The 24,042-nt window shown below is 37.2% G+C and overlaps 1 protein-coding gene across 1 annotated transcript; it reads left to right on the top strand.

Moving 5' to 3' along the window:
- Positions 1-22,814: 22,814 nt before the first annotated feature.
- On the top strand, positions 22,815-23,510 carry LOC104221863 (dirigent protein 22-like). Its single transcript, XM_009773001.2, has one exon. It carries the CDS (start codon positions 22,881-22,883, stop codon positions 23,466-23,468), a length of 588 nt encoding a protein of 195 aa, XP_009771303.1. The 5' UTR covers positions 22,815-22,880; the 3' UTR covers positions 23,469-23,510.
- Positions 23,511-24,042: the final 532 nt, after the last annotated feature.

Below are 24,042 nucleotides of genomic sequence, written 5' to 3'. Positions count from 1 at the left end.
AAAAAGGGTATTTGGCAATAATTATTTAGCGGCAATAAGTCAATTGCCGCTAATATATTCTATAAGCTGAAATATTAGCGGCAAATGACCATTAGCCAGTAAAAAATATCCTTTTACCGACAATAAAAATAAATTGCCATTAAAAGTTACTAATTGACTTTTAGGAAATAAGTTTTTCTTTTATTTTAACTTTCCCTCCCTTCCCCAAAAATAAATCTTTCCCTCCAAATATTTTGGACAAAGAATAAACGATTACCTCCAATAGAAAAAATAGAAAAACCTATTCCTTCATTGAACGGGATACAATTTTGCTTCATTGAACATGCTACGATTAACAGAATCTCACATATAGGTCTTCGCCTTCGGCGAGTTTTTATTCTTTCATTGAACGGGATACGGAAGAGACGCGAGATTAACAGAATCGTAGGTCTTCGGCCAGTGTTTTTCCCAGATAACTGCTCTTCTTCCCAGGTATCTTCATTTTCACCCAGCAGACGTGATTAACAGTGGAGTTAGGATTGTGCTGCTCGATTATGCTCTATCGTCGTTGTTAGTATTCTCTGTTTTATCCATTTCCCACTTCTCTTTTCCTGTAGGTTTCAAGATCATTGCAGAACTCAGATAACTCATTGTTAGTTTCAATTTCTTGTGTTTATCAGCAAAACAATCTGCTTACCAGGTACAAATTCATGCCTTCAACTGTTGCAATTTGAGATTTGCGAAAGTACAGTTTTTTCTGCATATGCAAGTTTTTTGTGATATCCGACTGCTGTTAAATTGACATGCGGTGATTGGGTTTATTCCTCATCTGTTCCTTGACTGTTTTATGATTTTGTTCCTCTATTTTCTGCTATTCTTGTAATTATTCAGAAATTTTATAAGTGTCGCCGATACATATTGATGTTTTCATTGAATCTACCACTAGTCGAGATATGAATTCCTCTGTATGTTTTCTGTTATTCTTGTCATTGTTCAAAAATTTTAAGTGTCGTCGATGCATATTGATATTTTCATTGAATCTACCATTAGTCGAGATGTATTTCTCTATATATTTTCTGTTATACTTATCAAAAAACTGCCAATCAAATGCAAAAGTGATGGGTCCTTTGATCTATATAAATGCTAAAAGTAGAATTGAGTATTGAAAGGAAGGAAAGATACATGTCTTACACAGTAAAGAACAACATTATAGTCTTGAGATCTAAAAACCTATAATCCGATAATAGATCAGTATGCTAGACAACTTTAGTTCTATTAGGTAGGTACAAAGTATTTGTGTTTGGAAAACTGAATAGTCGTGGGTGAATCCACATAGATGTGATGCTTTTAATAACAAAACTCGGGTAAAATTAAAATGATAGCATTGCCATTTGTAATAACAAATGTTTGCCGCTATCTCACCTAACACTAAGAAGAAAACACGCAGGAAAGAATAAAAGAAGTGAACCTTAGTAAACTAATAAATATGTTTAGATAAGTAAATTGCCAATGAAATAATGCCTGCATAGATCACAAACTATATATTAAAAAAATTATAATTTTAAACAAGATTAGTTGGGTCTCAAACTGGAAAACTGAATCGAGAAAATCAAACCGAGAAAAGAAAAACTAAACAAAACAGCTATTGTCGAATAACTGAGAAGAGTAGAAGAGAAGAATGAGATAAACGAGTATATCCAGAACTTTGTTGTTTGTTGTACAATAATCTTTGAGCTATGGAATTACATACAAATAGGATGGCTATTTTACTACATTTTGAATAAATCCCTCTTTTTACTAACGAATTTTTAGCTATTGCAGTAAGTGTAGAAAAGAAAAGAATATCTTGAACGTCATGGACAATCCTAGAAATAAAAGATGGATGCATTGTGATAGAGTTAGTAAAGAATATTTGGATGGAGTAGATGATTTTATAAACCATGCCTTTTCTATAAATCAAGATGGAGAACAAATTCCATGTCCTTGTATGATGTGTATGCTTATCCATCAAGTTAATCGGGCTACAACATATGATCATCTTGTGATTAATGGTATTATGCCATCATATGATACTTGGTTTTGTCATGGTGAGTCTTTAAAGGGATCAAGTAATGCTCAAACAAATAATCAAAGCCAGTCAACTCTAAGGGGCGATGATATGACTGGAATGATACATGATGCCTTTGGAGGCTTTACACAGTTCATGGATAATGACGTTAATGAAAAGGGTGACGTAGATCATAACTTACAAGAGAATATTGCTCATACATCTGGAAATCAACCTCATGCAGAGGTGGATAAGTTTGAACGACTCATGAAGGAGGCAAAAGAAGAACTATATCCAGGATGTAAGAAGTTTAGCAAACTGTCCTTTTTGCTGCATATGTATCGTACAAAATGCATGTTCAAATGGTCAAATGAATATTTTAATGCTTTGCTTGGACTATTGAAGGATGTGCTGCCTGAAGGAGAAAAATTGCCTACTTCTTTCTATGAGACCAAAAAGATAGTTGAAGGCTTGGGCTTAAAGTATGAAAAAATCCATGCTTGTCCATTGATTGCATGATTTTTAGGAAAGAGTTTGCTAATAAGAATGTCAATGAATGCAAAGTTTGTGGGGCTTCTAGATGGAAAAATGATGCTAGAAAATTTTAGTCAAGGTCCTAAGGTATTTTCCTTTAAAACTGAAGCTACAAAGATTGTTTATGTCATCAGAAACTTCTAAAGCAATGCGATGGCATCATGAAGAGCGCAATAAAGATGGAGTTCTACGACATCCTGCAGATTATGAATTAATCCATTTGGCACAATGCGAACTGTCCACAGTACATGGCCAGTGATTTTAGTGCCATATAATCTTCCACCATGGATGTGCATGAAACAAGAGTTCTTCATTCTGTCCTTACTTATTCCTGGACCAAAAGCGCCTGGAAATAATATTGATGTCTTTTTGCAACCTCTAATAGAAGAGTTAAATGAATTATGGGATGTTGGTGTAGAAATGTATGATGCCTCTACTAAGGAGATATTTCAAATGCGAGCAGTTCTCATGTGGACGATAAATGATTTTCAAGCATATGGTACTCTCTCGGGATGGTGCACTTATGGTAGATTTGCATGACCTTCTTGTAATATAAATACTCAATCTAGAAGGCTCAAACATGGCAGAAAGTTTTGTTATACGGGGCATCACCGCTTCTTGAAGTCAGGACACAAATATCGGAATGATGCAAAATCATTTGATGGGACTAAAGAAACAAGATCTGCACCTTGTCCAGTAACTAGTTCAGTAGTGCTGAATCAAGTTAAAGATATAAAATTTACTCTTGGCCAATCAAGTGAAGCGGTAAATGGGGTGATGAAAAACACATGGAAAAAGAGAAGTATTTTTTTTATCTTCCTTATTGGAAATTTAACTTGGTGTGCCATAATCTTGATGTGATGCACATAAAAAAGAACGTGTGTGATAACATAATTTATACATTATTGGATCTTGGTAAAAAGTTTAAAGACAACTTAGAGGCTCGATTGGACTTGAAGGAGATGAAAATAAGACCAAGCTTCTGGCCTTAGTACCGAGCTAGTGGTAGAGCATATCTTCCTCCTACTTTTTTCACAATGTCTCCAATGGAAAAGGAGTTATTTTATAAAATTCTAAAAAATGTCAAGTTTCCAGATGACTATGCGTCTAATATCTCACGTTGCTTTCGCAAACGAAAGATATCTGGGCTAAAAACTCATGATTGTCATGTTTTAATGCAAGAACTTCTTCCTCTTGCCTTGCGGAGATCAGTAGATAAAAGAGTTAGTTCAATTTTAATTGAACTATGCACATTCTTTCGTGTTCTGTGTAGCAAAGAGATAAAACTAGAAGAGTTAAAGTTACTTGAAGAAAACATTCTAGAAACATTGTCTACTATGGAAAAACTCTTCCTCCCAGGATTCTTTACTGTTATGATACACTTGGTAATTCACTTGGCAACTGAGTCTAAAGACGCGAGGCCAGTACATTATCGCTGGATGTACCCAATTGAGAGGTATGAAGAATATCACTGAATCTTTATTTTATGTCTTTAGTTGTTAAATATTCTAATATCAAACTAATAATATTACTTTGTTCCATAGGTTTTTGGGTACTTTAAAATCATATGTTCGTAATCGTGCATGTCCAGAAGGTTTAATAGCAGAAGCATACATAGCAAATGGGTGTATGGTATTTTGCTCACGATATTTGGAGGGTGGAGATTCAGGTCTTATTGTTCAAGAAAATGCAGTGATGAGATTGAGCATGAGACTAGTAAAGAAGAATGTCTTTTTCCTACTGTTGGAGAGTCGTACGGTGGAGTAGATGTATTTGAGTTGGATGAGAAAACATGGTTGCAAGCACATCGGTATGTGCTTTTCAATTGTGAGTCAGAAGTCGTTGAGAATTATAAAAAGTAAGTGTTATATCTATTATTTAATATATTTATATTACTTATTTGATGAGAAATTGATATATACGAGTTACATGAATAGGGAACATATTGTTGAAATTAAAAGAGCACATCGTAAGCATCGTTTGACACAACATCAACTTGACCGTATGCATTTCGATACATTCCATGAGTGGTTCAAAGAGCAAGTAAGTAGTAGGACTAAGTCATTGGTTACATTAAATTATTGTCCTTGTACAGATATCCATATTTACAGTTGTATCTTTTATTTGGTTAGGTAAAGGAGTTGGAAGCTACATCTAACATCTTAAAGGATGTTAAAGTCCTTGCACAAGGGCCGAGTTACATTGCAAAAAGATTTAGTGCGTTCGATGTAAATAACGACTATCGATTCCGAATGAAACAAAGTGAAGAGTTCAAGGTGACACAAAATAGTGTTGTTATGGTCGTTTCAAAGACTGAAAGTTATGCAAGCACAAGTGACAATGCTCCAAAATCTACAAATATCATATATTATAGCAGATTGAATGATATTGTGGAGTTAAACTATTATGAAAAATTTAAGGTTATCTTATTTAAGTGTGATTGGGTTGATGTAACCAAAGGTAGAGGAATTAAGGAAGACAACTTGGGTTTCACACTTGTGAATTTCTCATACCTGACAGACTCTGGCGATCGACAACGTCATGAGCCCTTTATTTTTATAGAACAAGCTCAACAAGTAATATTTGTGCAAGATCCTCAAGATCATGAATGGTTTGTCCCTAGGTTAATTAAACTTCGAGACATTTTTAATATGGGGGGAGGAAAATAGTGTACATCTTGAGTCATCAACGCAGAGTGATGCCATTGACTTAGCTCTTTTAGAAAATTCTCGTGTTCTAGAAGATGAGTATAATGATTGGGTAAGAAGTGGTATCGATGGAATAGTAATTGATACAAACGTATATTCTCAAGTTTCTCTAAATGATGGTGAAGCTAATATTGAGGGAAGAAATAACATAGAAAATGAATGTGATTCTGAATAAGATAGGTGGAACTTATAGAATATTTTTTTTTGCAAGTGTTATTTAAGAACTTCTAAGGGTGTTATTTTTTTACTTCAGAAGTTTGATATTGGATGTTTGAGTGAATTCGTTGTGCTTTCATTTACTTATATTTTGCTTATTATATCCATTTAAATGTGATATGCTAAGGTGGTATTATCACTTGATAATTGTTTTATTAGTGCATCAATAACTCTTATCTCTAAAACAATATTTGTCACAAGGCTTTGTTTGTGTGCACGAGTTGTTAATTTTTTTCATATCTTGTGAATAGGACGGTGCTTCCTCCTGTTTTGCACGTGACCTGCTGATCTATTGGAGTTAATCTGGTACTAATATAGCTTAATGCAACTAGATAATTTTTATTTTTTATTTTTGGAGAAGGAACTATGCGAACTAGAGGTCGCAACCGACTTGTAATTGAACAAGACGACGATGAAGATGTGCGACCTTATATTGAGCATTTGATGGATGCTCAAAATCATACTGCGGCCCAGCCTTATATTGAACAGTTGATGGATAATAGGAACAACTCTAAAGACCGGGCACATGATGATCAATCTAATGAGTTGAACAGTTCTGCTGGTGGCACTGAAGTTCAACATAATGATGATGAATCAGGTAACACTTTTCTCTGAAATTATTTTCAAATCTTAATTGTGTGTTAATCTAACTAGTTTATATAGTGTAATTAGCAATCGTAGTTTTCTGTAATTTCTATTGTGATATTGAACTGGTTATATGGATGTGCCTCTTCTGCAATTCTTCTAGGATCTAGTATTGCTGTCAAAGATGTCGTGCATCCCATAATCATAATAGCTTCTCTTGCAACTGTAATGTTATAGAATTTGTATATACTCTATAATGTTGGAAAATCGAGATTAGGCCCAAGAAAAAGACAGAATGCCAAGGTAGAACGTCTATCATAATAGCTTCTGTTGCAACTGTAATGTTATAGAATCTGTAATAGATTTTCCTGAAGCATCACAAACATGTCCAGTCCTTGGATTTGTAGCAGTTTTCTTTGAAGTATCAAGTACATGTCTAACACCTTTAGCCATAGGAGTTTGTCCAGCTGCTTTTCTCTCACTATGATCATCCTTAATCCCTTCAATAACACCAACATATCGCGTTGATGTAGGAGTTTGTCCAGCTGCTTGCATATTTTGCTGTAGTTTCAAAAATAGCCAATTTCGATTAGGAATTATGTCCTAGTCCTGTGCTTGCCATAGTAGCCAATGTTATGCCATAGTACTGCCCAGTAGTATCCTATCCAGCTCAATGTCCCAGTGTGCTTGTTTGTTGCTATCACTGCCCAGTTCCATAATTCTATGTTAACTCTGCATTTTGTTGTCCACCATTCCATTGTGAAAATTGATCTTCCTATCCTGATGTGTATCCTATATATTCTTCTAGTTGTATGTGATGAGTTCCTTCTTTTAAGAATGTATATAGAACCTATAGATCCAGTTAAAACGTGCTGCCTCATCCACAAGCTAAGAACTTCTCCCTTGTGCCTCATCCACAAATGGTCTAGCATATCATGTTGTTTCCATGACCTTCTTTGTGATGTTTTGTGTTGTACTTTCCAGTTGTTTCTGTATCTCCACTTAGTACCCAGTGTTGCTTCAATTACTTTCCTCTTGCCTGGATCCCTGTATGTGTTGCTAGTATTAAAAAACCTCTTCCAACAGATCTGGCCTGCAGCTTTGTACCAGTTGATGATACTGGTTTTTTTGACATTAGCTGCATGTGAGGTCTGCTGGATCTCTGTGTCTAACCTTTGCTATGTTGATTCCTATGTGCATGAGGTGCTACCCTCCATTTGAATATTATTTTCAAACACTGCATATGATGTTGTGACAGTATGCCAAAAGTACCTGCTTCTCACCTCTGATGCTTTCACAACATTAGTAACCACAAGAGCATTAGGATCAACAGTAGCACCTGATGCGATCTTAAAATTTCTAACAACACTAGATTCATCCTCCACTCGATTAGTGATCACATTAGTATTTTCCTTAGGTTTCACATGAACATTATCACCTTCAGTAACATCTTTGTCAGCACTCTTCTGAGAATTATCTTCTGAAATTGGCCTCGAGTTTTCTTTCTATATCAAACTATAAGTCTATAACCATGATAATATTAATTCAGAGGCAACTGCAACCCGTTGATTCCCCTGCTTTCTCAATCTAAACTTGATCAATGGTATCTAACTGCTTACTACATTGACTCTATTCATTCTGTACTTAAGTCATATTGCAATAAGATTTTGAAACTTATTTCTGCTGAATAAGGTTTAGTAAGTCAAATAGACTACTTACTACTGACAATTTGTGGAAGATTATGGCCATTTTTAAGATAGCAAACATGAAATAACACATTAGGCAACCTCCAAGATGCAAGGTTATTTTGCATGAATAAGCTCACTGATTCAACAGATGTCAAGCAGTCATTTTATGTTTAAGCTTGTAATTAGTTTGTGGCTGATATCAAGCACTCCTTTTTTATTCTGAAGGTCTTGGCTGCTGATTTCAGTAGCACATTCCAGTAGCACGAGATTTATTTCACTTGCCATTAGATTCGTACATCAATCCGAAGAGCAGTACTTGGTTTCTGTAAAACATTTACATTAAGTAGCTTTCCAGTAGCTTCTCTGAGGCTTGAAATTTTAGAGCTAATCCAAATTAGAGTGACTTTGAAGGCATATATACATTTACTAATTAATTGAAGATAAACACTTACCTTTTGTATACATTTAGTGTTGACCATATATACTTTTGCCATTTGATGACCTTTAAATCTTCCATTCCAGGTAATTCGGAGCCAAGAAAGGTTCGTGGACCTACTTTACTGAAAGATGTTTGGAAACTTCCTCTGGGGAAGGTAGTTGATGTGTCGTCTAATAATCGTAACCAAGATGTTGGGGAAAAAGGTCGAAAGCTTGCTAGCTTTCTAGAAATTATTGCGAGAACTCCAGAACTAACACTTCTACATATAGATGATTGGAGAAATTGAAGAAATTGGTGGATTTTGTGAGAGTATGTAGTAGTAGTAGTTTTTATTGTTGTTATTAATATTATTATTACTACTACTATTATTATTATTATTGTTATTGTTGTTGTTGTTGTTATTATTATTATTATTATTATTATTATTATTATTATTATTATTATTATTATTATTATTATTATTATTATTATTATTATTATTATTATTATTATTATTATATGAACGAGTTCAATCTTTTATACATGATATTTTCTTCTAAATGTTGACTTTATTTTTTAGAAGAAGTTCTCTATCCCAAGACGAAGAGAAGCTTATGTCCTAAAGTAACTAGGAAAGAAATGAAAAGATTACAAGTGCAATTTAAAAGGTGAGTATCTGCCAAAATATAAGACTAAAGACGCTTTGCTGAAAAATAGACCAAGTCGCATACCGAGGGATTAATGGAGTGGTCTTGTCTCCTATTGGCTTTCAGATAAAGCTAGGGTATTAACAAATCTTTAAAACACTTCTACTTGATTATTTTCAGTGTTTTGATTTTAGTTATGCTTAATTTTTATTTATAATTTGTAATATATCATTTTAATATTTCAATGATAGAGGCGTACCCAAGCAAATAGAAACAATAGGGTCAATCAAAAGATGACTCACACAGGAGGATCCAAAAGTATTGCTACCTTGATGGATGAGCAGGTAAACTTGTAAAAAATACTAATTATAATATTTTAAAATTCTTTTTTTTTCCACGCATATCTGACATCAATTTTATTGTATTAGGCTGTAAATGGGGTAAAACCTACACGAGCACAAATTTTCTTATTAACTCATAAACAATGTAAGGATGGTAGACCACTGGATGTTGATTCTGCCAATGCAATCGTAAGATTTCTTTTTTTTTATTTAAATTTCTGAATTGGGAAATAGTTTAGGAAAAAACATAAAAGCGAATAAATGAATTCCAACTTGGATTTATGTGTTCTGTGGTCAGGAAATGATAAATGAAAGGATGAATAATAGTGAGCGCTCCACTGATCAACCTCCTCGCAGTGTTGCTTGGGAAGGCCATGTGTATTCCCAGGTGTTCGGAAAATGACAAAAGTGGGTATGTTCGTGGTTTAGGACTTGTTCCAACTCCTTCTGTTCTATGGGGTAGTAGATCTTCCTTAGGAAATATTATTGCAGAGGGTTCGTCTAATGAGGCCGTACAAAGGTTAACACAGGAGATAACCGAGTTAAAGGATAAACACAATGAAGAAATGAATCTGATGAAACAAAATCAGGAGAAGATGCAATCAGAATTACTCCAAATGAGATATTTGATGCGCAAATATGTTTTTAATGAATCTATGCCTCAAAATATCAATGGCACCTCAAGTGAATAGGTAACTCGATTTTCAGAAGTTATAAGCACTCTTAATGAAGTTTCAATCCTATAAAAGAATTGTAATCTAATGTGTTAATATTTATTAGGTCCTTGATGCCAACAGTGGCCATGAACGAGTACCACAAACATCAAGGATACCTAGTGTTGCTGAAAATACTTCACTGTCTCAAGGTACTACTCATCTTTATCCTTAGGTGCTACTATTTGAGTTTTCTATTGTTTGAATTTTCCTCCAATTTTTTTATCATTAGAATCTGATTTCATGTAAACTTGCAAGAAATGGAAACAAGATATAGTTTCGACTTACATGCTTCCATAATTCGATTGTAACTTTATCAGTATTAGTACCATTTACATAAGAGAGCAATAGATAATGAAATAGCAGTCATGAAACTGGGGTCTTCATAGACCATTTGAAGCACCGGCATGTTCTGTAAAGTAACACACATGACAGATGACTTTCTAGCGAGTACAATGCTACGATATATTACAAACAGGGCAGCTTGAGTTCCTTATTCGAATTGTGATTCCCCTGTGACTTGTTTGAGTTGATGAACTTATCCTTGTTTGTTTTTGCTTATTTGAATTGAATGTGATTGACCTAAAATCTAGTGTCTATTGTTGCTGAAGTTCTATTTGGTCTTTTCTGCAAATTTTGAGTTGACCTGCACACTGAAAGTATTAAAAACAATTAATGATCCTAGAACCAATCTTAATGTGTTTGAATTGCAATCCTCTAATAGAAACACCAAATATTCCTACCAACTTGTTCCATATAGCTGCTGTAAAATGACTTAAGCTAAACTCTACTGATTCCAGTTCTGAGGAAGAAGATGAGCAGCAATGTCATCTTGTCACCAGGTTATTTATTCCAGATTTTGATGTATGAGTTTAAAAACTGAACTTCTACTAGATCGTCTAAGTTAATTGAGTTGAATTCGTAAGTTTGGCTCGAGTTCCTTATTCGAATTATGATTCCCCTGCTTCTAGTTTAGTATGCACCTGAAAACCATCTGCTTCTGGTTCAGTATGCACCTGAGAACCATCTGCTTCCGTTTCTTGTTTGTATTTTTCTTCCTACTTGTTTTGGTAGCATGAATCCCTTGAGTATCTTGTTCAAGATCACGCAGTTGGTAGTGTCTGTCTATTGCTGTTGAAGTTCTGACTACTGTCTGCTGGGAACTTGAGGAGTTGACTCAAGTTTGAGACTGCTTTAATGACTGAGATTTTTGGTTTGAAGTCTGTTGTGAACTGAAATTTGAGCTTGAAGTCTGTTGTGAAATGTGGCTGAGATTTCTGAGTATTTCTTTCGCTTTAGTTTCATTCAGCCGAACTGCAGTTAACTGTTGCTGAAGAAGGTCCAGCTTTTCTTGTGTAGCTTGCACGTGCAGCACGCTCAGTCTCCAACAGACTCTCAAGGACTTGCACAGTGCTGGCTCTCTGTTCATTATTTGATTTCAGAAGTGACTCAATTTCCTTTTCCCTTTCTTCAACTCTGGCCTCCAGTATTGCAACTTTTGACTGCGCATCAAACTCAGATGCATGAAGCTTCTCTACTTCATTAGCCAATTCATCTTTTTGCCTCTGCAAGTTTTCTATACTTCTCTCATGCTTCGACCCTTGCTTTATCAGCCAGCTCAGTTGCTCTTTTTTCCTCTCTTTCAACTGATTTACATCTATCCTGGACATCTTCAAATCTACTGAACTCAGACCGATACTTCTGCTCCAGACAGTGATTGAAACATGGAATAGTTTTGTTATAAAATCAATTATTATAATTTCTTTGGAGTAAGTCAATTATTAAACGCTTGATGTCCTACGATCTTGTTTGTCAGACAGGTTTCATGTTGTTGTCTTTGCTGAATATGCGTGAATGAGATTTATTGGCATAGGTGGTTTGAAGTATATTCCAGGCATGGTTGGCAGTGGATGCATGAGCTATTAGAGGTCCATGCCATGATGGCATTGCGAACCAGACTCTCTTGCCTTAGCCAGAGGCGAAAGGCGTTGTTGAGAACTTCTTTGTTAGATTCATTTGGAATATAAGTGGGTGGAGGAGTGTATGAACCATCAACAAAGCTAAGAAGTAATATTCAAAAAGAAGTGTGGTGACTTGAGATTTCCAAGTGGAGTAGTTCGAACTCCCTAATAGTTTCAAGGAGAGTTGGCTGGCAGGATTGAAAGAAATGAGTTGAGAGGGTTTAACAATGCTACTCTGATTGACTGGAACGATGGGTGAGGAAGAGGTTGATGACGAAGATAATGGTGTTTTGTCACCCATTCTGGAAAAAAAGGAGGGCAACTCGTGTGAGTTTATTTTAGGCTCTTGATACCATATAAGAGTTGATAAGAATTGTAAAAGGCTTGTATATATTGATTACAATAGAGAAGTTTATATACAAGTACAAGATGAGAAGGAAGAGATGAGACAGAGTTCTATGTACATAAGACTTCTGTGAAGATAAGAAAGAATCTCATAAGATACAACTTAAACTAGGAATCCTGAATATGATAGGAGTGTCTATCCTTATCAATTGCCAGCAATCAGCTCTGTGAAGAAGTGACACAGTAAAAAATCGAACTCATACCTATATGTGGAAGATTGTTACTGGTATCACCACGGTATTAAGTCTTTAAATACACAACATAGAGAGAGTCTATATATCTTCAAGAGATATGACCAATAGCAAGTGTTTATTATCTTATTATTATTATTATTATTATTATTATTATTATTATTATTATTATTATTATTATTATTATTATTATTATTATTATTATTATTATTCTTTTTTCTTGATATTACCCTCCAGTAACGAATTTCAGATATCATGCTAAACGAACAATTGGCTCTGTGAATGCTTGAATGCCTAAGACCATCATTGTACTTTGATATTTGGCTAAAAATCTATATTTTTGTATGTAATTTGTCTTGCGTTATATCTGGAACTTATTAAGTTTAGTGTGAATATTTGTGACTCGAGCTTAATAATGATATTTATATGTGTAGGAGTCAATTGAAAGTGATTTAAAAAGTTTGCGTGCAAATTGAAGTTAAAATGGAAGATTTTGGAGGAAATATGACTTTGGTAGCCAGGTTCGCGCCAGGCACCAACCAAAACGCCAAGGCAGCAAAGCACAAAAGTGAAAAAAGTTTGGCGCCAGGCACCAACTAAAATGTCGTTGACAGCAGGCTAAAAATTCACTGTCCAGCTTCGCACCAAGTGCAATTCGTGATGCCCAAGGGCAGATTTCGTCCTAATTCGATTGGGACTTGGTGATTTCAACTCTACACATCCCCAACATGTATAAAAGGGGTTCTAAATATATTTTTTTTTGTTGGGGAGGGGGTGATACATTATTTGGAAGCAAGAACATCACGTGGAATAACTTTTGGAGGAGAATATTATCGAGTTCTTCATTCCTTCATTTTTTGTAATTTGTTTATGCAAAATACTTGGATATTTGTTACTATAAACATGAGTGACTAAGCACTCTAGTTTCTAGGATTGTAGTTGACATGAATATTGAAGTTTGTTAATTCCGTCACCGTTATTTCGAGTTATCATTTTTGGATGCTTTTTTAATTCTTGCATAATTTCTTAATTATTTGGCCAACTGTTGAGTTCTATTTACTATCTCTGCTATACTTGGGAAAATCGTGTTTATATTAGAGTAGAATTAGAGAGAGCTTGTTTCTGAACCCGAGGCTCAGAGAAAAATTTCGCGGTTAGAATAGGAATTTACCTAACAGTCTTGTTTAGTGAGTGTCGTATTTTCTTCGCTTATGATAGATTTAATACCATAGGAATATATGAGTGATATATTGTAGATAGACGGATAGTAATGTAGGAACATGTTATTTATACAAATGGTCCGGTCAACTAGCAACCACAGATATTTTGGATTAACAAGTGTAGTTATGAACTCAATAGGATTGATAAAACGATCACAACCCTAGAATGTTCATATTCTCTGATTAAAATCCTATCACAATCTCTTGCTCCGTGTTATAGCTAATTACTAGTTTAATTTCTTCAAAAGTAGTTTAGTAGAAAAATAACATTTTTGAGTTTCTGGGACATTAAATTGATTTAAGTTTTCTTAGTTAACAATTACTTTAAGTCTTCGTGGGTTTGACATACGACTTTCGAATCACTTTATTAATTGGCGGCTATGTATACTTGCGTGTACTTGGGAAACCAACACACTTGTCATAAAATTGACCTTCTAACGAACCATGGCACGACATTCATTTTCTTGTCAAATCAAACCTTGAGACACTGTTTCCACAATTTAAGAAACCTCTTAGAGCTTGTTTGGTACGAAGTATAAGGGATAATTAATCCCGAAATTAAATTTGAGATGAGTTTATCCCATATTTGGTTGGGATAAATCGTGGTATAACTAGTCCCCGGATTAGTTACCCTGAGTGTATGGGTCAAAATCCGACCATAAGATGGTTGTTCTTAAAAGGAACGATAAGGGGTGGACTGAGCCGTAGTCGTACCCACGGGGCGTGATAGCATAGAGCATCTCGGCCATTGTCGAGGTCAAGCCACTAGAAAGTTTACGTCGTAGAACAAGTGTAATGTTTAGGCAAGTAATGAAGGGTACAATCATGAGAAAGTATACCGGTTAAAGACCACTGGATAAAAGAAAAAATTGTTAATATATATAGAGAGGAGGGAGATCACCGAAAAGGACCGGACCCCAGACCTGGCTACAACATTTATAGTCATGGAATCAGGAAAAGAGAGATCCTTTAGTCATAAACAGCTTCCTCTCTTCTCCTTGTATGTTCTTACGAATATGGTGCAAGCTTGTCATAGATGTAAGCTCATCATTTATATTTGATGTATGATAACCATCTTAAGAAATATTACACAAGCTTGTTCTTTTTCGATTGTTTTACTCAATATATTTGGATCTAGGGTTAATTATGTTTGGCTAAGATTTACCTTCTATCTCTCTATTAATTAGTTTAACTAAAAGGTTTAACACTTTTTTGGTCAAATAATTTGACGCCGTCTGTGGGGATTTCTTAGCTAAATTCTTTAGTTTCCTTTAGATCTAGAACCAGCCAAGTATTACTTCTAGGCTGCTATAACCTCATCATCTTGGTGACAACACAAACTAAAAAAAATGGTAGATAAGTTTTTGACACAACTTTATTAATCTAGGTCAAATCCCTACACAAAATAAAAATTATGACCGATGTCTATATGAGACCCATGCCCCACCCGTAACGGCGGGTTCAACAAGTCATACACGTGGGTGAAATAGGATTACGATCACTATGTGCTTGGCGTGACCGTGGTCCCATGCGATGTATTCACCCTATATACCAACCTGTACTTTTGCCCTTTGGGAAGGGACGATAACCCACTGCATGACCCTTTGGGAGATCAGGCATATCTCGCATTATTTTCGTAACATGTATGCCGGATAATTTATAAATAAAGCATGACATATTTCCCTTATTGTTTACGCATATTGAACTGGGACTCGGCCTTGGTGTCCCTACGGGCGAGGTAAGCCTAACTCACGAGAAGTCTAGACGCAGCTGAACGGCGAAGCGAAAACGTGGCTGCAAAATAAGAAACCACTATTTGAGTACTAGGCAGAGCAAGTAACCCTACAACGCTGCTCCTCCTTTCACCGGTTTGCTAAAACGAGGTAACAAAAAATTTCATTTGAGTTTTTCACTCTTTTGATTGATTCGAAATAGGAACGCAAGCACTCGCATGAGTATGCAAGCGAGGGACCAACGCCGCCAAAACACCCAGGAAACGTATAGTATTCTCCAATGAAAACAAAATTAAGCAAACTGGGACTATCCGAGGGAATGCCTAGTATCCTCCAGTAAAAATAAAGCTGAGCACACTGGGGCTTACTCCGACGCATGCATAAATAGTACGGCGACATGCAATGCTCTCCAAAAAAAACACATAGTAATAATGATACAACGGGTTACTATTTCGATCTTGCTCGAAATGACATCCCTACGGCCAAAGGCCATCACCAAAAGAGAAGAATTCGACTTTGCTCGAATTACAACGGGTTACTATTTCGATCTTACTCGAAATAACACCCCTACGGCCAAAGGCTATCGCCAAATGAGAAGAATTCGACTTCGCTCGAATTACAACGGGTTACTATTTCGATCTTGCTCGAAATAACACCCCTAGGGCCAAAGGTCATCGCCAAAAGAGAAGAATTCGACTTCGCTCGAATTATAATGGGTTACTATTTCGATCATGCTCGAAATAACACCCCTATGGCCAAAGGACATCTCCAAAAGAGAAGAATTCGACTTCGCTCGAATTACAATGGGTTACTATTTCGATCTTGCTCGAAATAACACTCCTACAGACAAAGGCCATCACCAAAAGAGAATTCAATTTCGATCGAATTACAGTAGGTTACAATTTGACCATTGCTCGAATTAATACCTTTATGGCCACTGTCCATCGTCCAAACAAGTAGGTTACAATTCGACCTCGCTCGGAACAACACCTTTACGGTCGTCGGTCAACGTCGAATAAAATAAAAAGTTCGAACTCGTTCAAACATAAGTCATAAATTGACTCGTTCCAGACGGCGACCAAATTCGGATTCATTCAAATAAAAGTCAGAAATTGACTTCGCTCCAGGCGGCAATTCCAAAGTTCGACCCCGCTCGAATATATATGAATTTTTTTTTTCTAAGCTGGCAAGTCTAAACTCAATCCCGCTCGAATATTCAAATCGAAACTGACCATATAAAATGGTAAATCTGAATTCAACCTCGTTTGAATCAAGGGCGATTCCGCCTGAAGCGACAAGTCAGAAGTCGACCTCGCCCGGACATGCAGATCCGAAATGACTTTATTCGGACTAACGTGACAAGATCCTACTCGACTCGGGTAGGGTCGGATTCCCAAATCAAAAAATTAGGGACTCATAAAAAAATCCGAAGGTCTACATCAAAACAAAAAGATATGTAACAAGCAAGGGGAAGAAAAAGAAAATCAAAAGATACACAAAGGCGAATCAACTGTTTTCTTTATATATACGCACACAACAGCCGTACCTTACAAAAGGCCGGAACAGGCCCTAAAAAGACGAAAATGAACAAAAAAAAGAAACGAAAACGAACAAAAAAAAGACTATAAAAGCTGCAGCAACTTTTCACTCGGCGTCATCACCGTCGTTCTCCCAATCATTGTCTTCAGGCAACCCATCCTCAACATCAACATCCTCGCGGGCTTCCGGTGTCACAGGGTCGTAGCCGCAATTGACACGAGCCTCACGCGCCTTAGCCCGAGCTTCTTCAAAGGCAGCCTCAGAAACACTGCCCGCCTACCATAAACCCTTGTATATGTCTCGTTGGGCCTCGGCATGGACCCACAGCTCATGCAAGTGGCGAGGAGCAGCGACAGAAGCAGATTCAACTTGAGCCAATAATTGCGCCTTTTCAGCCTCAAGGGTCGCAACCCGGTCTCCCAAGTTTGAAGCTTCCCGGTCAATTTTGCTGATGCGCTCTTCGAGCCTCGCCTCCCTTAGTGTGGTCGTCGCCCTCTCAGACTCCTGCTCAGATTTGAGGACACAAATAGTGTCCTCCAATGCTACTGCCCTTGCCAAAACCGACGCTCGAGCATTCTCGGCACTTTCCTTCTATGCCACTTTCCTCTCCAGCTCGGCCAACTTCCCCATCCATTCTGCACTCAAAGCTTCGACTCTGGAGGCATTCTGCTCAAGTTTGGCTTGAAACGACAACACCTTCGCCTGAAGATGCTCAAATTCCGAAACGACCCCCTTTCCCAGCTCAAGCTCTTCGTCTTTGGCACGGAGCAGCTCCTCGAGCTCACTGCATTTGCGGATGGACTGCATCAACTCCTAGTCCCTTTTCTCCAACTCCTCACCGAGGGATTGGATGTCGGTACCCGCCCTGAGCCGCTCATGTATCTCACGGCATTTGTTGCGATGCCGCCGATACTTTTCTAGCATTTTCAAAAAAATCTTGGCCTGAGTCTCGGCCCTACGAGCACTCTCGATCTCCAGCATGTAAGACTAAAAATAAAGAGAAGAAGAGAGTTGATAAAGTCCAAGTTCAAAAAAAAAAAAAAGAAAGGAACTTACCCTTAGGCCTAACGCGGCCACACCTCGTGACAATTCGGCATTGTTGACATCCTAAAGAGCCCCACTTTCTGTGGCAGAGCATAGAAGGTCAAACTGCGTCACAAAATCCACAGTGTCTCGCAGAATGTTGAGATCCGATGAAATTTCGAGTATTCGGGAAGGACCTCCCGCTCTTACCACAGTTCGGGTAAAGCCCTCCTCGAACATCCTAACATCGTCAGGATCAAGGTCGGATTCAGACTCATAATCATCAACCATGACGCCTTTTCCCCTCTCTTTGTCCAAAGAAGATGTGCGGTTCGGTCGGAATGTCGAAGGGCCGCCCAAGACAGCAACGACAATCTCGGGACTCTGTCTCTCTACCACATCAGCCTGTTGACCGCTCACAATAGGTGTCATCTCCACAACAGAGCTGGCATCATCTCCGATTTCTATCACCGCCGGGGTAAGGGCGCCCCTCGAAGAAGTGTCGGCCGGCAAAACCTCTTCCAACACCACCCTATGTCTCTTTGGTAGGGCCTCCTCACTATTTACACGGGAAGATTCCCCTACTGAATAGGGTGTAGGGGCCGGAACCTCCAGCTAAGTAATCTCCAAATGCACAGCTTCGACCACAAGTGCAGACTGAATAGTAGTTCTTAGTACAGGACGGGCAGCAGCCCTCGGTGCAGGATGAGTAAAAGGCGCCGGTTAATGAAACGCGAGCGGAGGGGCCCTCTCCCTTCGCACTCTCCCTGTCAACAAAGAAAGACGATCATATAACGACAAGGTTAAGTCATAAGGTGAAGAATAAAGAAAAACTGCGGCGGGCCGACTTACCAGTGAGAGGCTTGCGCCCATACTTCTCATGGAAGGACGCCCATTCACGAATCCCCAATGTATGGGGGAGAATTGCGCCTACCTATTCGCGGATATCGTCAATTAGCGGGGGAGGTAGTCTCTCGGCTGCAAAAGAAAAAATAAAATCCTTAGCAATATCACCTGATAGAGAACGAGCGACGACCGCCTTAAGAGGAATAACAAAATAAATAAAGGAAAGCTCACGAGCGAAGTTCCATGTCTCTCGGAACCCTGCCGAGTCCGCCACAAGGTGCTCTGTCCGCACATAGAAATAGCTTTTCCAGAAGCGGCGATTAGCCTTATCGTCCATCTTCACCACTAAGCTCTTGGTTCCTCGATGGCGCATATGGATCATTGAACCCCGAAGAAAGTGAGGGGGCAAAGATGTGAAGCATGTGCCTCAAGGAAATTCCTCGTCCGGCAAGCTCCGCGTACTTAATAAGTATGAGGAAAAGTTTGTACACATACGGAGAGAGTTGGGTCAGGCACACTTCGTAGAAGCGGCAAAAGTCTACCAACAGAGATGGGAGAAGAAGTGTGTACCCGATAACAAAGGGGTACGCGTAAAATGTGCAGTACCCCGGACGGTGCAGAAGAACAATGTCCTCCCCCGCTGCCGGTACCATTTCAATATGAGTAGGGATTCCCCACTTGGCCTTGAGCACCGTAATTGCCGCTTCATCCATTGTAGAAGAAACAGGATTCGGTTCATCTCCGGAAGGGCTGTTAAAATCTGTCCTCATTTTCCCCGGGCAGGGAACTATCTCGTCCACTGTCGGAAACCCCTCGTCTTCCACCACCTCCAATCCCTCTTTAAGAAGGGGCACGTCACTTTCTGGCACCGGAGCGTCAAAAAATCTATTAATCTGAGAAGTACCAGCCATTTGTCTCTCGATCGAAGTGAACAAGAACGGTGAAGGAAAAGAAATAAGGGTCACCTCAAATTCTATCGAAAGCAAAAGTATGAAGGACAAGAGAAAGAGGAAATTCGCAAAGTTTCTTTCTCAGGAAAATTAAAAAACACAACAGTCAAATCAGGGTTTCTCCCTATTTATAGGAACATAAATGTCCTGAGCGGGAAACCTAAGAGCCGCCAATCAAAAATAAAAAACTGAAAGGGCACGGGAAATGATTTGCCTAGGAAATGTGCGCCATAATGATGCGTAATGGGTATTCATGAAACCCTAAATCGATGCAACGAGTCAGCTCTGAACTGATGTAACGGTCCAATGATACCACTGAAGTGTCACGTTGCCACCTCGCTTTAAGGACCTCATCCAATGCATAATATTCAAATTTCTCCTAACTTTTGAATCAACTGAATCTGCCCATCGAGCTCGCCAAGAGGCGACCCCGACGGACGTAAGGACTAACTGTATGGTTTAAAATCTGACCATAAGATGGTTGTTCTTAAAAGGAACGATAAGGGGTCGACCGAGCCGTAGTCGTACCCACGTGGCATGATAGCATAGAGCATCTCGCCATTGTCGGGGTCAAGCCACCAGAAAGCTTACGTCGCAAAATAAGTGTAATATTTAGGCAAGTAATGAAGGGTACAGTCATGAGAAAGTACGTCGGTTAAAGACCATTGGATTAAAGGAAAAATTGTTAATATATATATATAGAGGAGGGAGATCACCGAAAAAGACCGGACCCCAGATCTGGCTACAACATTTATACTCATGGAATCAAGAAAAGAGAGTTCCCTTAGTCATCAACAACTTCCTCTCTTCTCCTTCTATGTTCTTACGAATATGGTGTAAGCCTGTCATAGATGTAAGCTCATCATTTACATTTGATGTATGATAACCATCTTAAAAAATATTACACAATCTTGTTCTTCTTCGATTGTTGTACTCAATATATTTAGATCTAGGGTTAATTATGTTTGGCTAAGATTTACCTTCTATCTCTCTATTAATTAGTTTAACTAAAAGGTTTAATACTTTTTTGGTCAAACACCAAGATTATAATATTTTTTTTTATCCCTGTAGGAGGGTGAGATAACTAGTCCCGGAATAATTAATCCCCAGATAATTTGTTTCTAACCAAACGACCCCTTAAAGATTTTAAAAAAACAATTATAGCACCAACTAATCTACTAATACTTTTCTTTGTGTTGCTTAATAATTAAGCTAGTTTTGAAAATGTATAGCCTTGGTTAGAACTTGATCAATGAGGTCTAGTTAACGTAAAGTTCACAAGGTACAAGTGTCTCTCTGTATTAGGGCGGAGCTAGAGACTGAGGTACGGGTTCGGTCGAACTTAGTAATTTAGGTGCAATTTTATATTTGTTTTAAAAATTTATTTAATATATATAAATTATTAATTTAAAACTCAATAACTTTAAAATTCTAGATTCGGAACCCATAAATTTTAAATCATAGCTCCGCCTCTATCTCTGTATGTAGCGAATTTATGAAGTCAAAGGTCATATATAGATGGAGAAGAATAGCTGCCCTCGACCACGCGGTGCAAATATAAAAGGTGTGGAGTAATATATACGTGATAATTAAATTTGTTTTTTTAGTGTTAACTAAGTATAAGCTTTATATTTATCTTTAATAATATTGTACATTAATCGCGTGGCTTGTGTTTGCTTAATTTATTTTTCTGGTCTTAATTAAGTGCAAACCTGATATGCAGCAACGGGTCAGTGAATCTGCAATCAGTAGGTGACCGCGGCACTCTACAATTCTAATACTTTGACCAGATACTTTGATTTAATATATAATGCGTGTTCAGGACGATAGAAAACAGTTTCATGAAGTTGTTCTGGAAAATAAATTATTTTTCTGATTTTTAGTGGTTAGAAAATATATTTCACCAACGGGAGAAATAATTTTCTTCACTTTTGAGCGGAATAGACATTTTTCCTTCATAACTAGTTAGCTCATAACTTGATATCACTGCTCCAAATCATAGACATAATTATCAATCTTTAGTAAATAGTACTTCATAATATCATGGAATCCGTATATACAATTTGCTAAGTTTATCATTATAAATCATACTCCCTACGTAATCATTGTTTGTGGCATACTTTCACTATATACGAAGTTAATGAAAGAAAGACTTTTAAATATGTGGTTAAAAATAAGTCGTAAATATTTTTCTAATTATAAATTATCTTAAAGCTTATTAAAGATAACTAAATAAGAAGTTTAAAGTATTAAATTATTTTTATATATAAAAAGATATCATTCCTTTCCGTATATTGTAAAAAGGAAGATGTGCCATGTAAATTGAGATAAAAAAGGACAATCCGGTGCACTAAGCTCCTGCTATACGCGAGGTCCCGGAAAGGGCCCGGACCACAAGGGTTTATCTTACGCAGCCTTACCAGGAGAGAATTTACAGGCAAAATTATGGGGCACGTGAACCCATGGTCTCTCTGCAAAATTAGATATTTTATGTACATAGTTTTTACATTTGGTATAATATCAACTGGTGACACTCATGCTCTAAGAAGGTTGAATGACGTACTTGGTTAAAGGTTGAGTTATTTACTGAGAGGAATAAGGATCAATTCTCACTTAATTACATTTTTTCCTCTTTTTTTAGTAGTGCTGAAAATCGTAGATACGCCTCCGAACCTTGCCATGTATTTTTGCAAGAAGCTGTTTTCACGGCTCGAACACGTGACATTCTGATCACATGACAGTAACTTTACCAATTACGCCAAGGCTCCCTTTCGAGACATATAGAGTAATACATATTTTTTAATAAAATATTTTTAACTTTTCAACCAATACCACAAATTAAAAAATTAAATCATTTTTTTTTTTTTGAAAATCATTTATCAAACACATTGGGCTAGGTGGTCGGTATGTTGAAGTTCTTTCGAGGAAAGTCAACCACACGTCCACACCAAAATAGAAAGAAGAAGAGAACAATCAAAATTGGCGGTCCAACCACTCCCACCTAAACAACATGGAAATAAGAAAACAAGAAACTAACTCCATTCTCTTCTTTCTAAATTCATCCAACCTTTCTATATATTTATATCATAAACACAAGAAATTTAGGAGAAATCAAAAGACACAACAAATTAGAGAAATGGGAAAGCTAAACCTAATTGGTCTATTGCTTTGCTCCATTGCTATTACCATATCATCAATTCCATTTGCTCATGCCAATATTGCTCAAGGACCAAAAGCAGTAGAACAATGGTTCCAAAAACTTTCCCATGCAAAACCAAAAATAACCAAACTTCATTTCTACTTTCACGATATAGTTAGTGGCAAAAACCCAACTGCAATACCAATTGCTCAAGCAAATTCTACTTCTCATTCTCCTACATCTTTTGGTCTGTTAGCAGTTTTAGACGATCGATTGACAATAGGACCACAAATCAATTCAACAACTATTGGTCGAGCTCAAGGAATTGTAGGTGCAGCTTCTATTGACGAATTCAGTTTGTTAATGAGTCTTAATTTTGTGTTTACTAATGGGAAATATAATGGTAGTACACTTAGTCTACTTGGCCGTAACACGGTGTTAAATGAATATAGAGAAATGCCGATTGTTGGTGGTTCTGGTGTTTTCCGGCTAGCTCGCGGCGTCGCCACCGCGAAGACGTATTTTTTGAGTAATAGTAGTGGTGATGCTATTGTTGAGTATAATGTTGTAGTATTGCATTATTGAGTTATATTTGTTGCTGGGAATGGATCAGAGTTGTTGATTTTATTTTGTTTTTGAATCTCTATTTCTATGGTGTTTTTCATTTTTTATTCCAGTATTTGTGTAATTTGACAGCATGTTGAGTAAATAAAATTTTATCAGACGAGAAATAAATTATAGTTGTGACAATAATTACTATTATTTGGTGAAATTTCATAACCAAAGTTTGAAACAGTTCGCTGCGTGCAAACGTTGTAGGAACTTCAGTCACCTTTATCGTATCATTTAGGGGAAGAAGAAATTGCAATAAAACTTCGAATTGAATATATATAAATAAAGTTATGCATCTAAAGACAAAATGAAAATTTAAAAATTTAAAAAATTCCAAATACAAAATGTGTCAATTTATTTGGAACTGTCAAATAAAATGGAATATTGTAGGGAACGCTAATTGTTACGCGGCGCCTTCCTGAGATTCCTTGGAAGGGCGACGTAAGGCTAAGCAACTGATGTCAGTGCAGTTGCTGTCCGCCAACTGAGGTCCCCTCCGTACGCTAGACTAGATTGTCAGTGCCGTACGGGAAAACCAATGTCAAGA

This window comes from Nicotiana sylvestris, chromosome 12, assembly GCF_000393655.2.
Source record: "Nicotiana sylvestris chromosome 12, ASM39365v2, whole genome shotgun sequence".
Lineage (NCBI taxonomy): Eukaryota > Viridiplantae > Streptophyta > Magnoliopsida > Solanales > Solanaceae > Nicotiana > Nicotiana sylvestris.
This window is presented reverse-complemented; position numbering and strand designations above follow the sequence as displayed.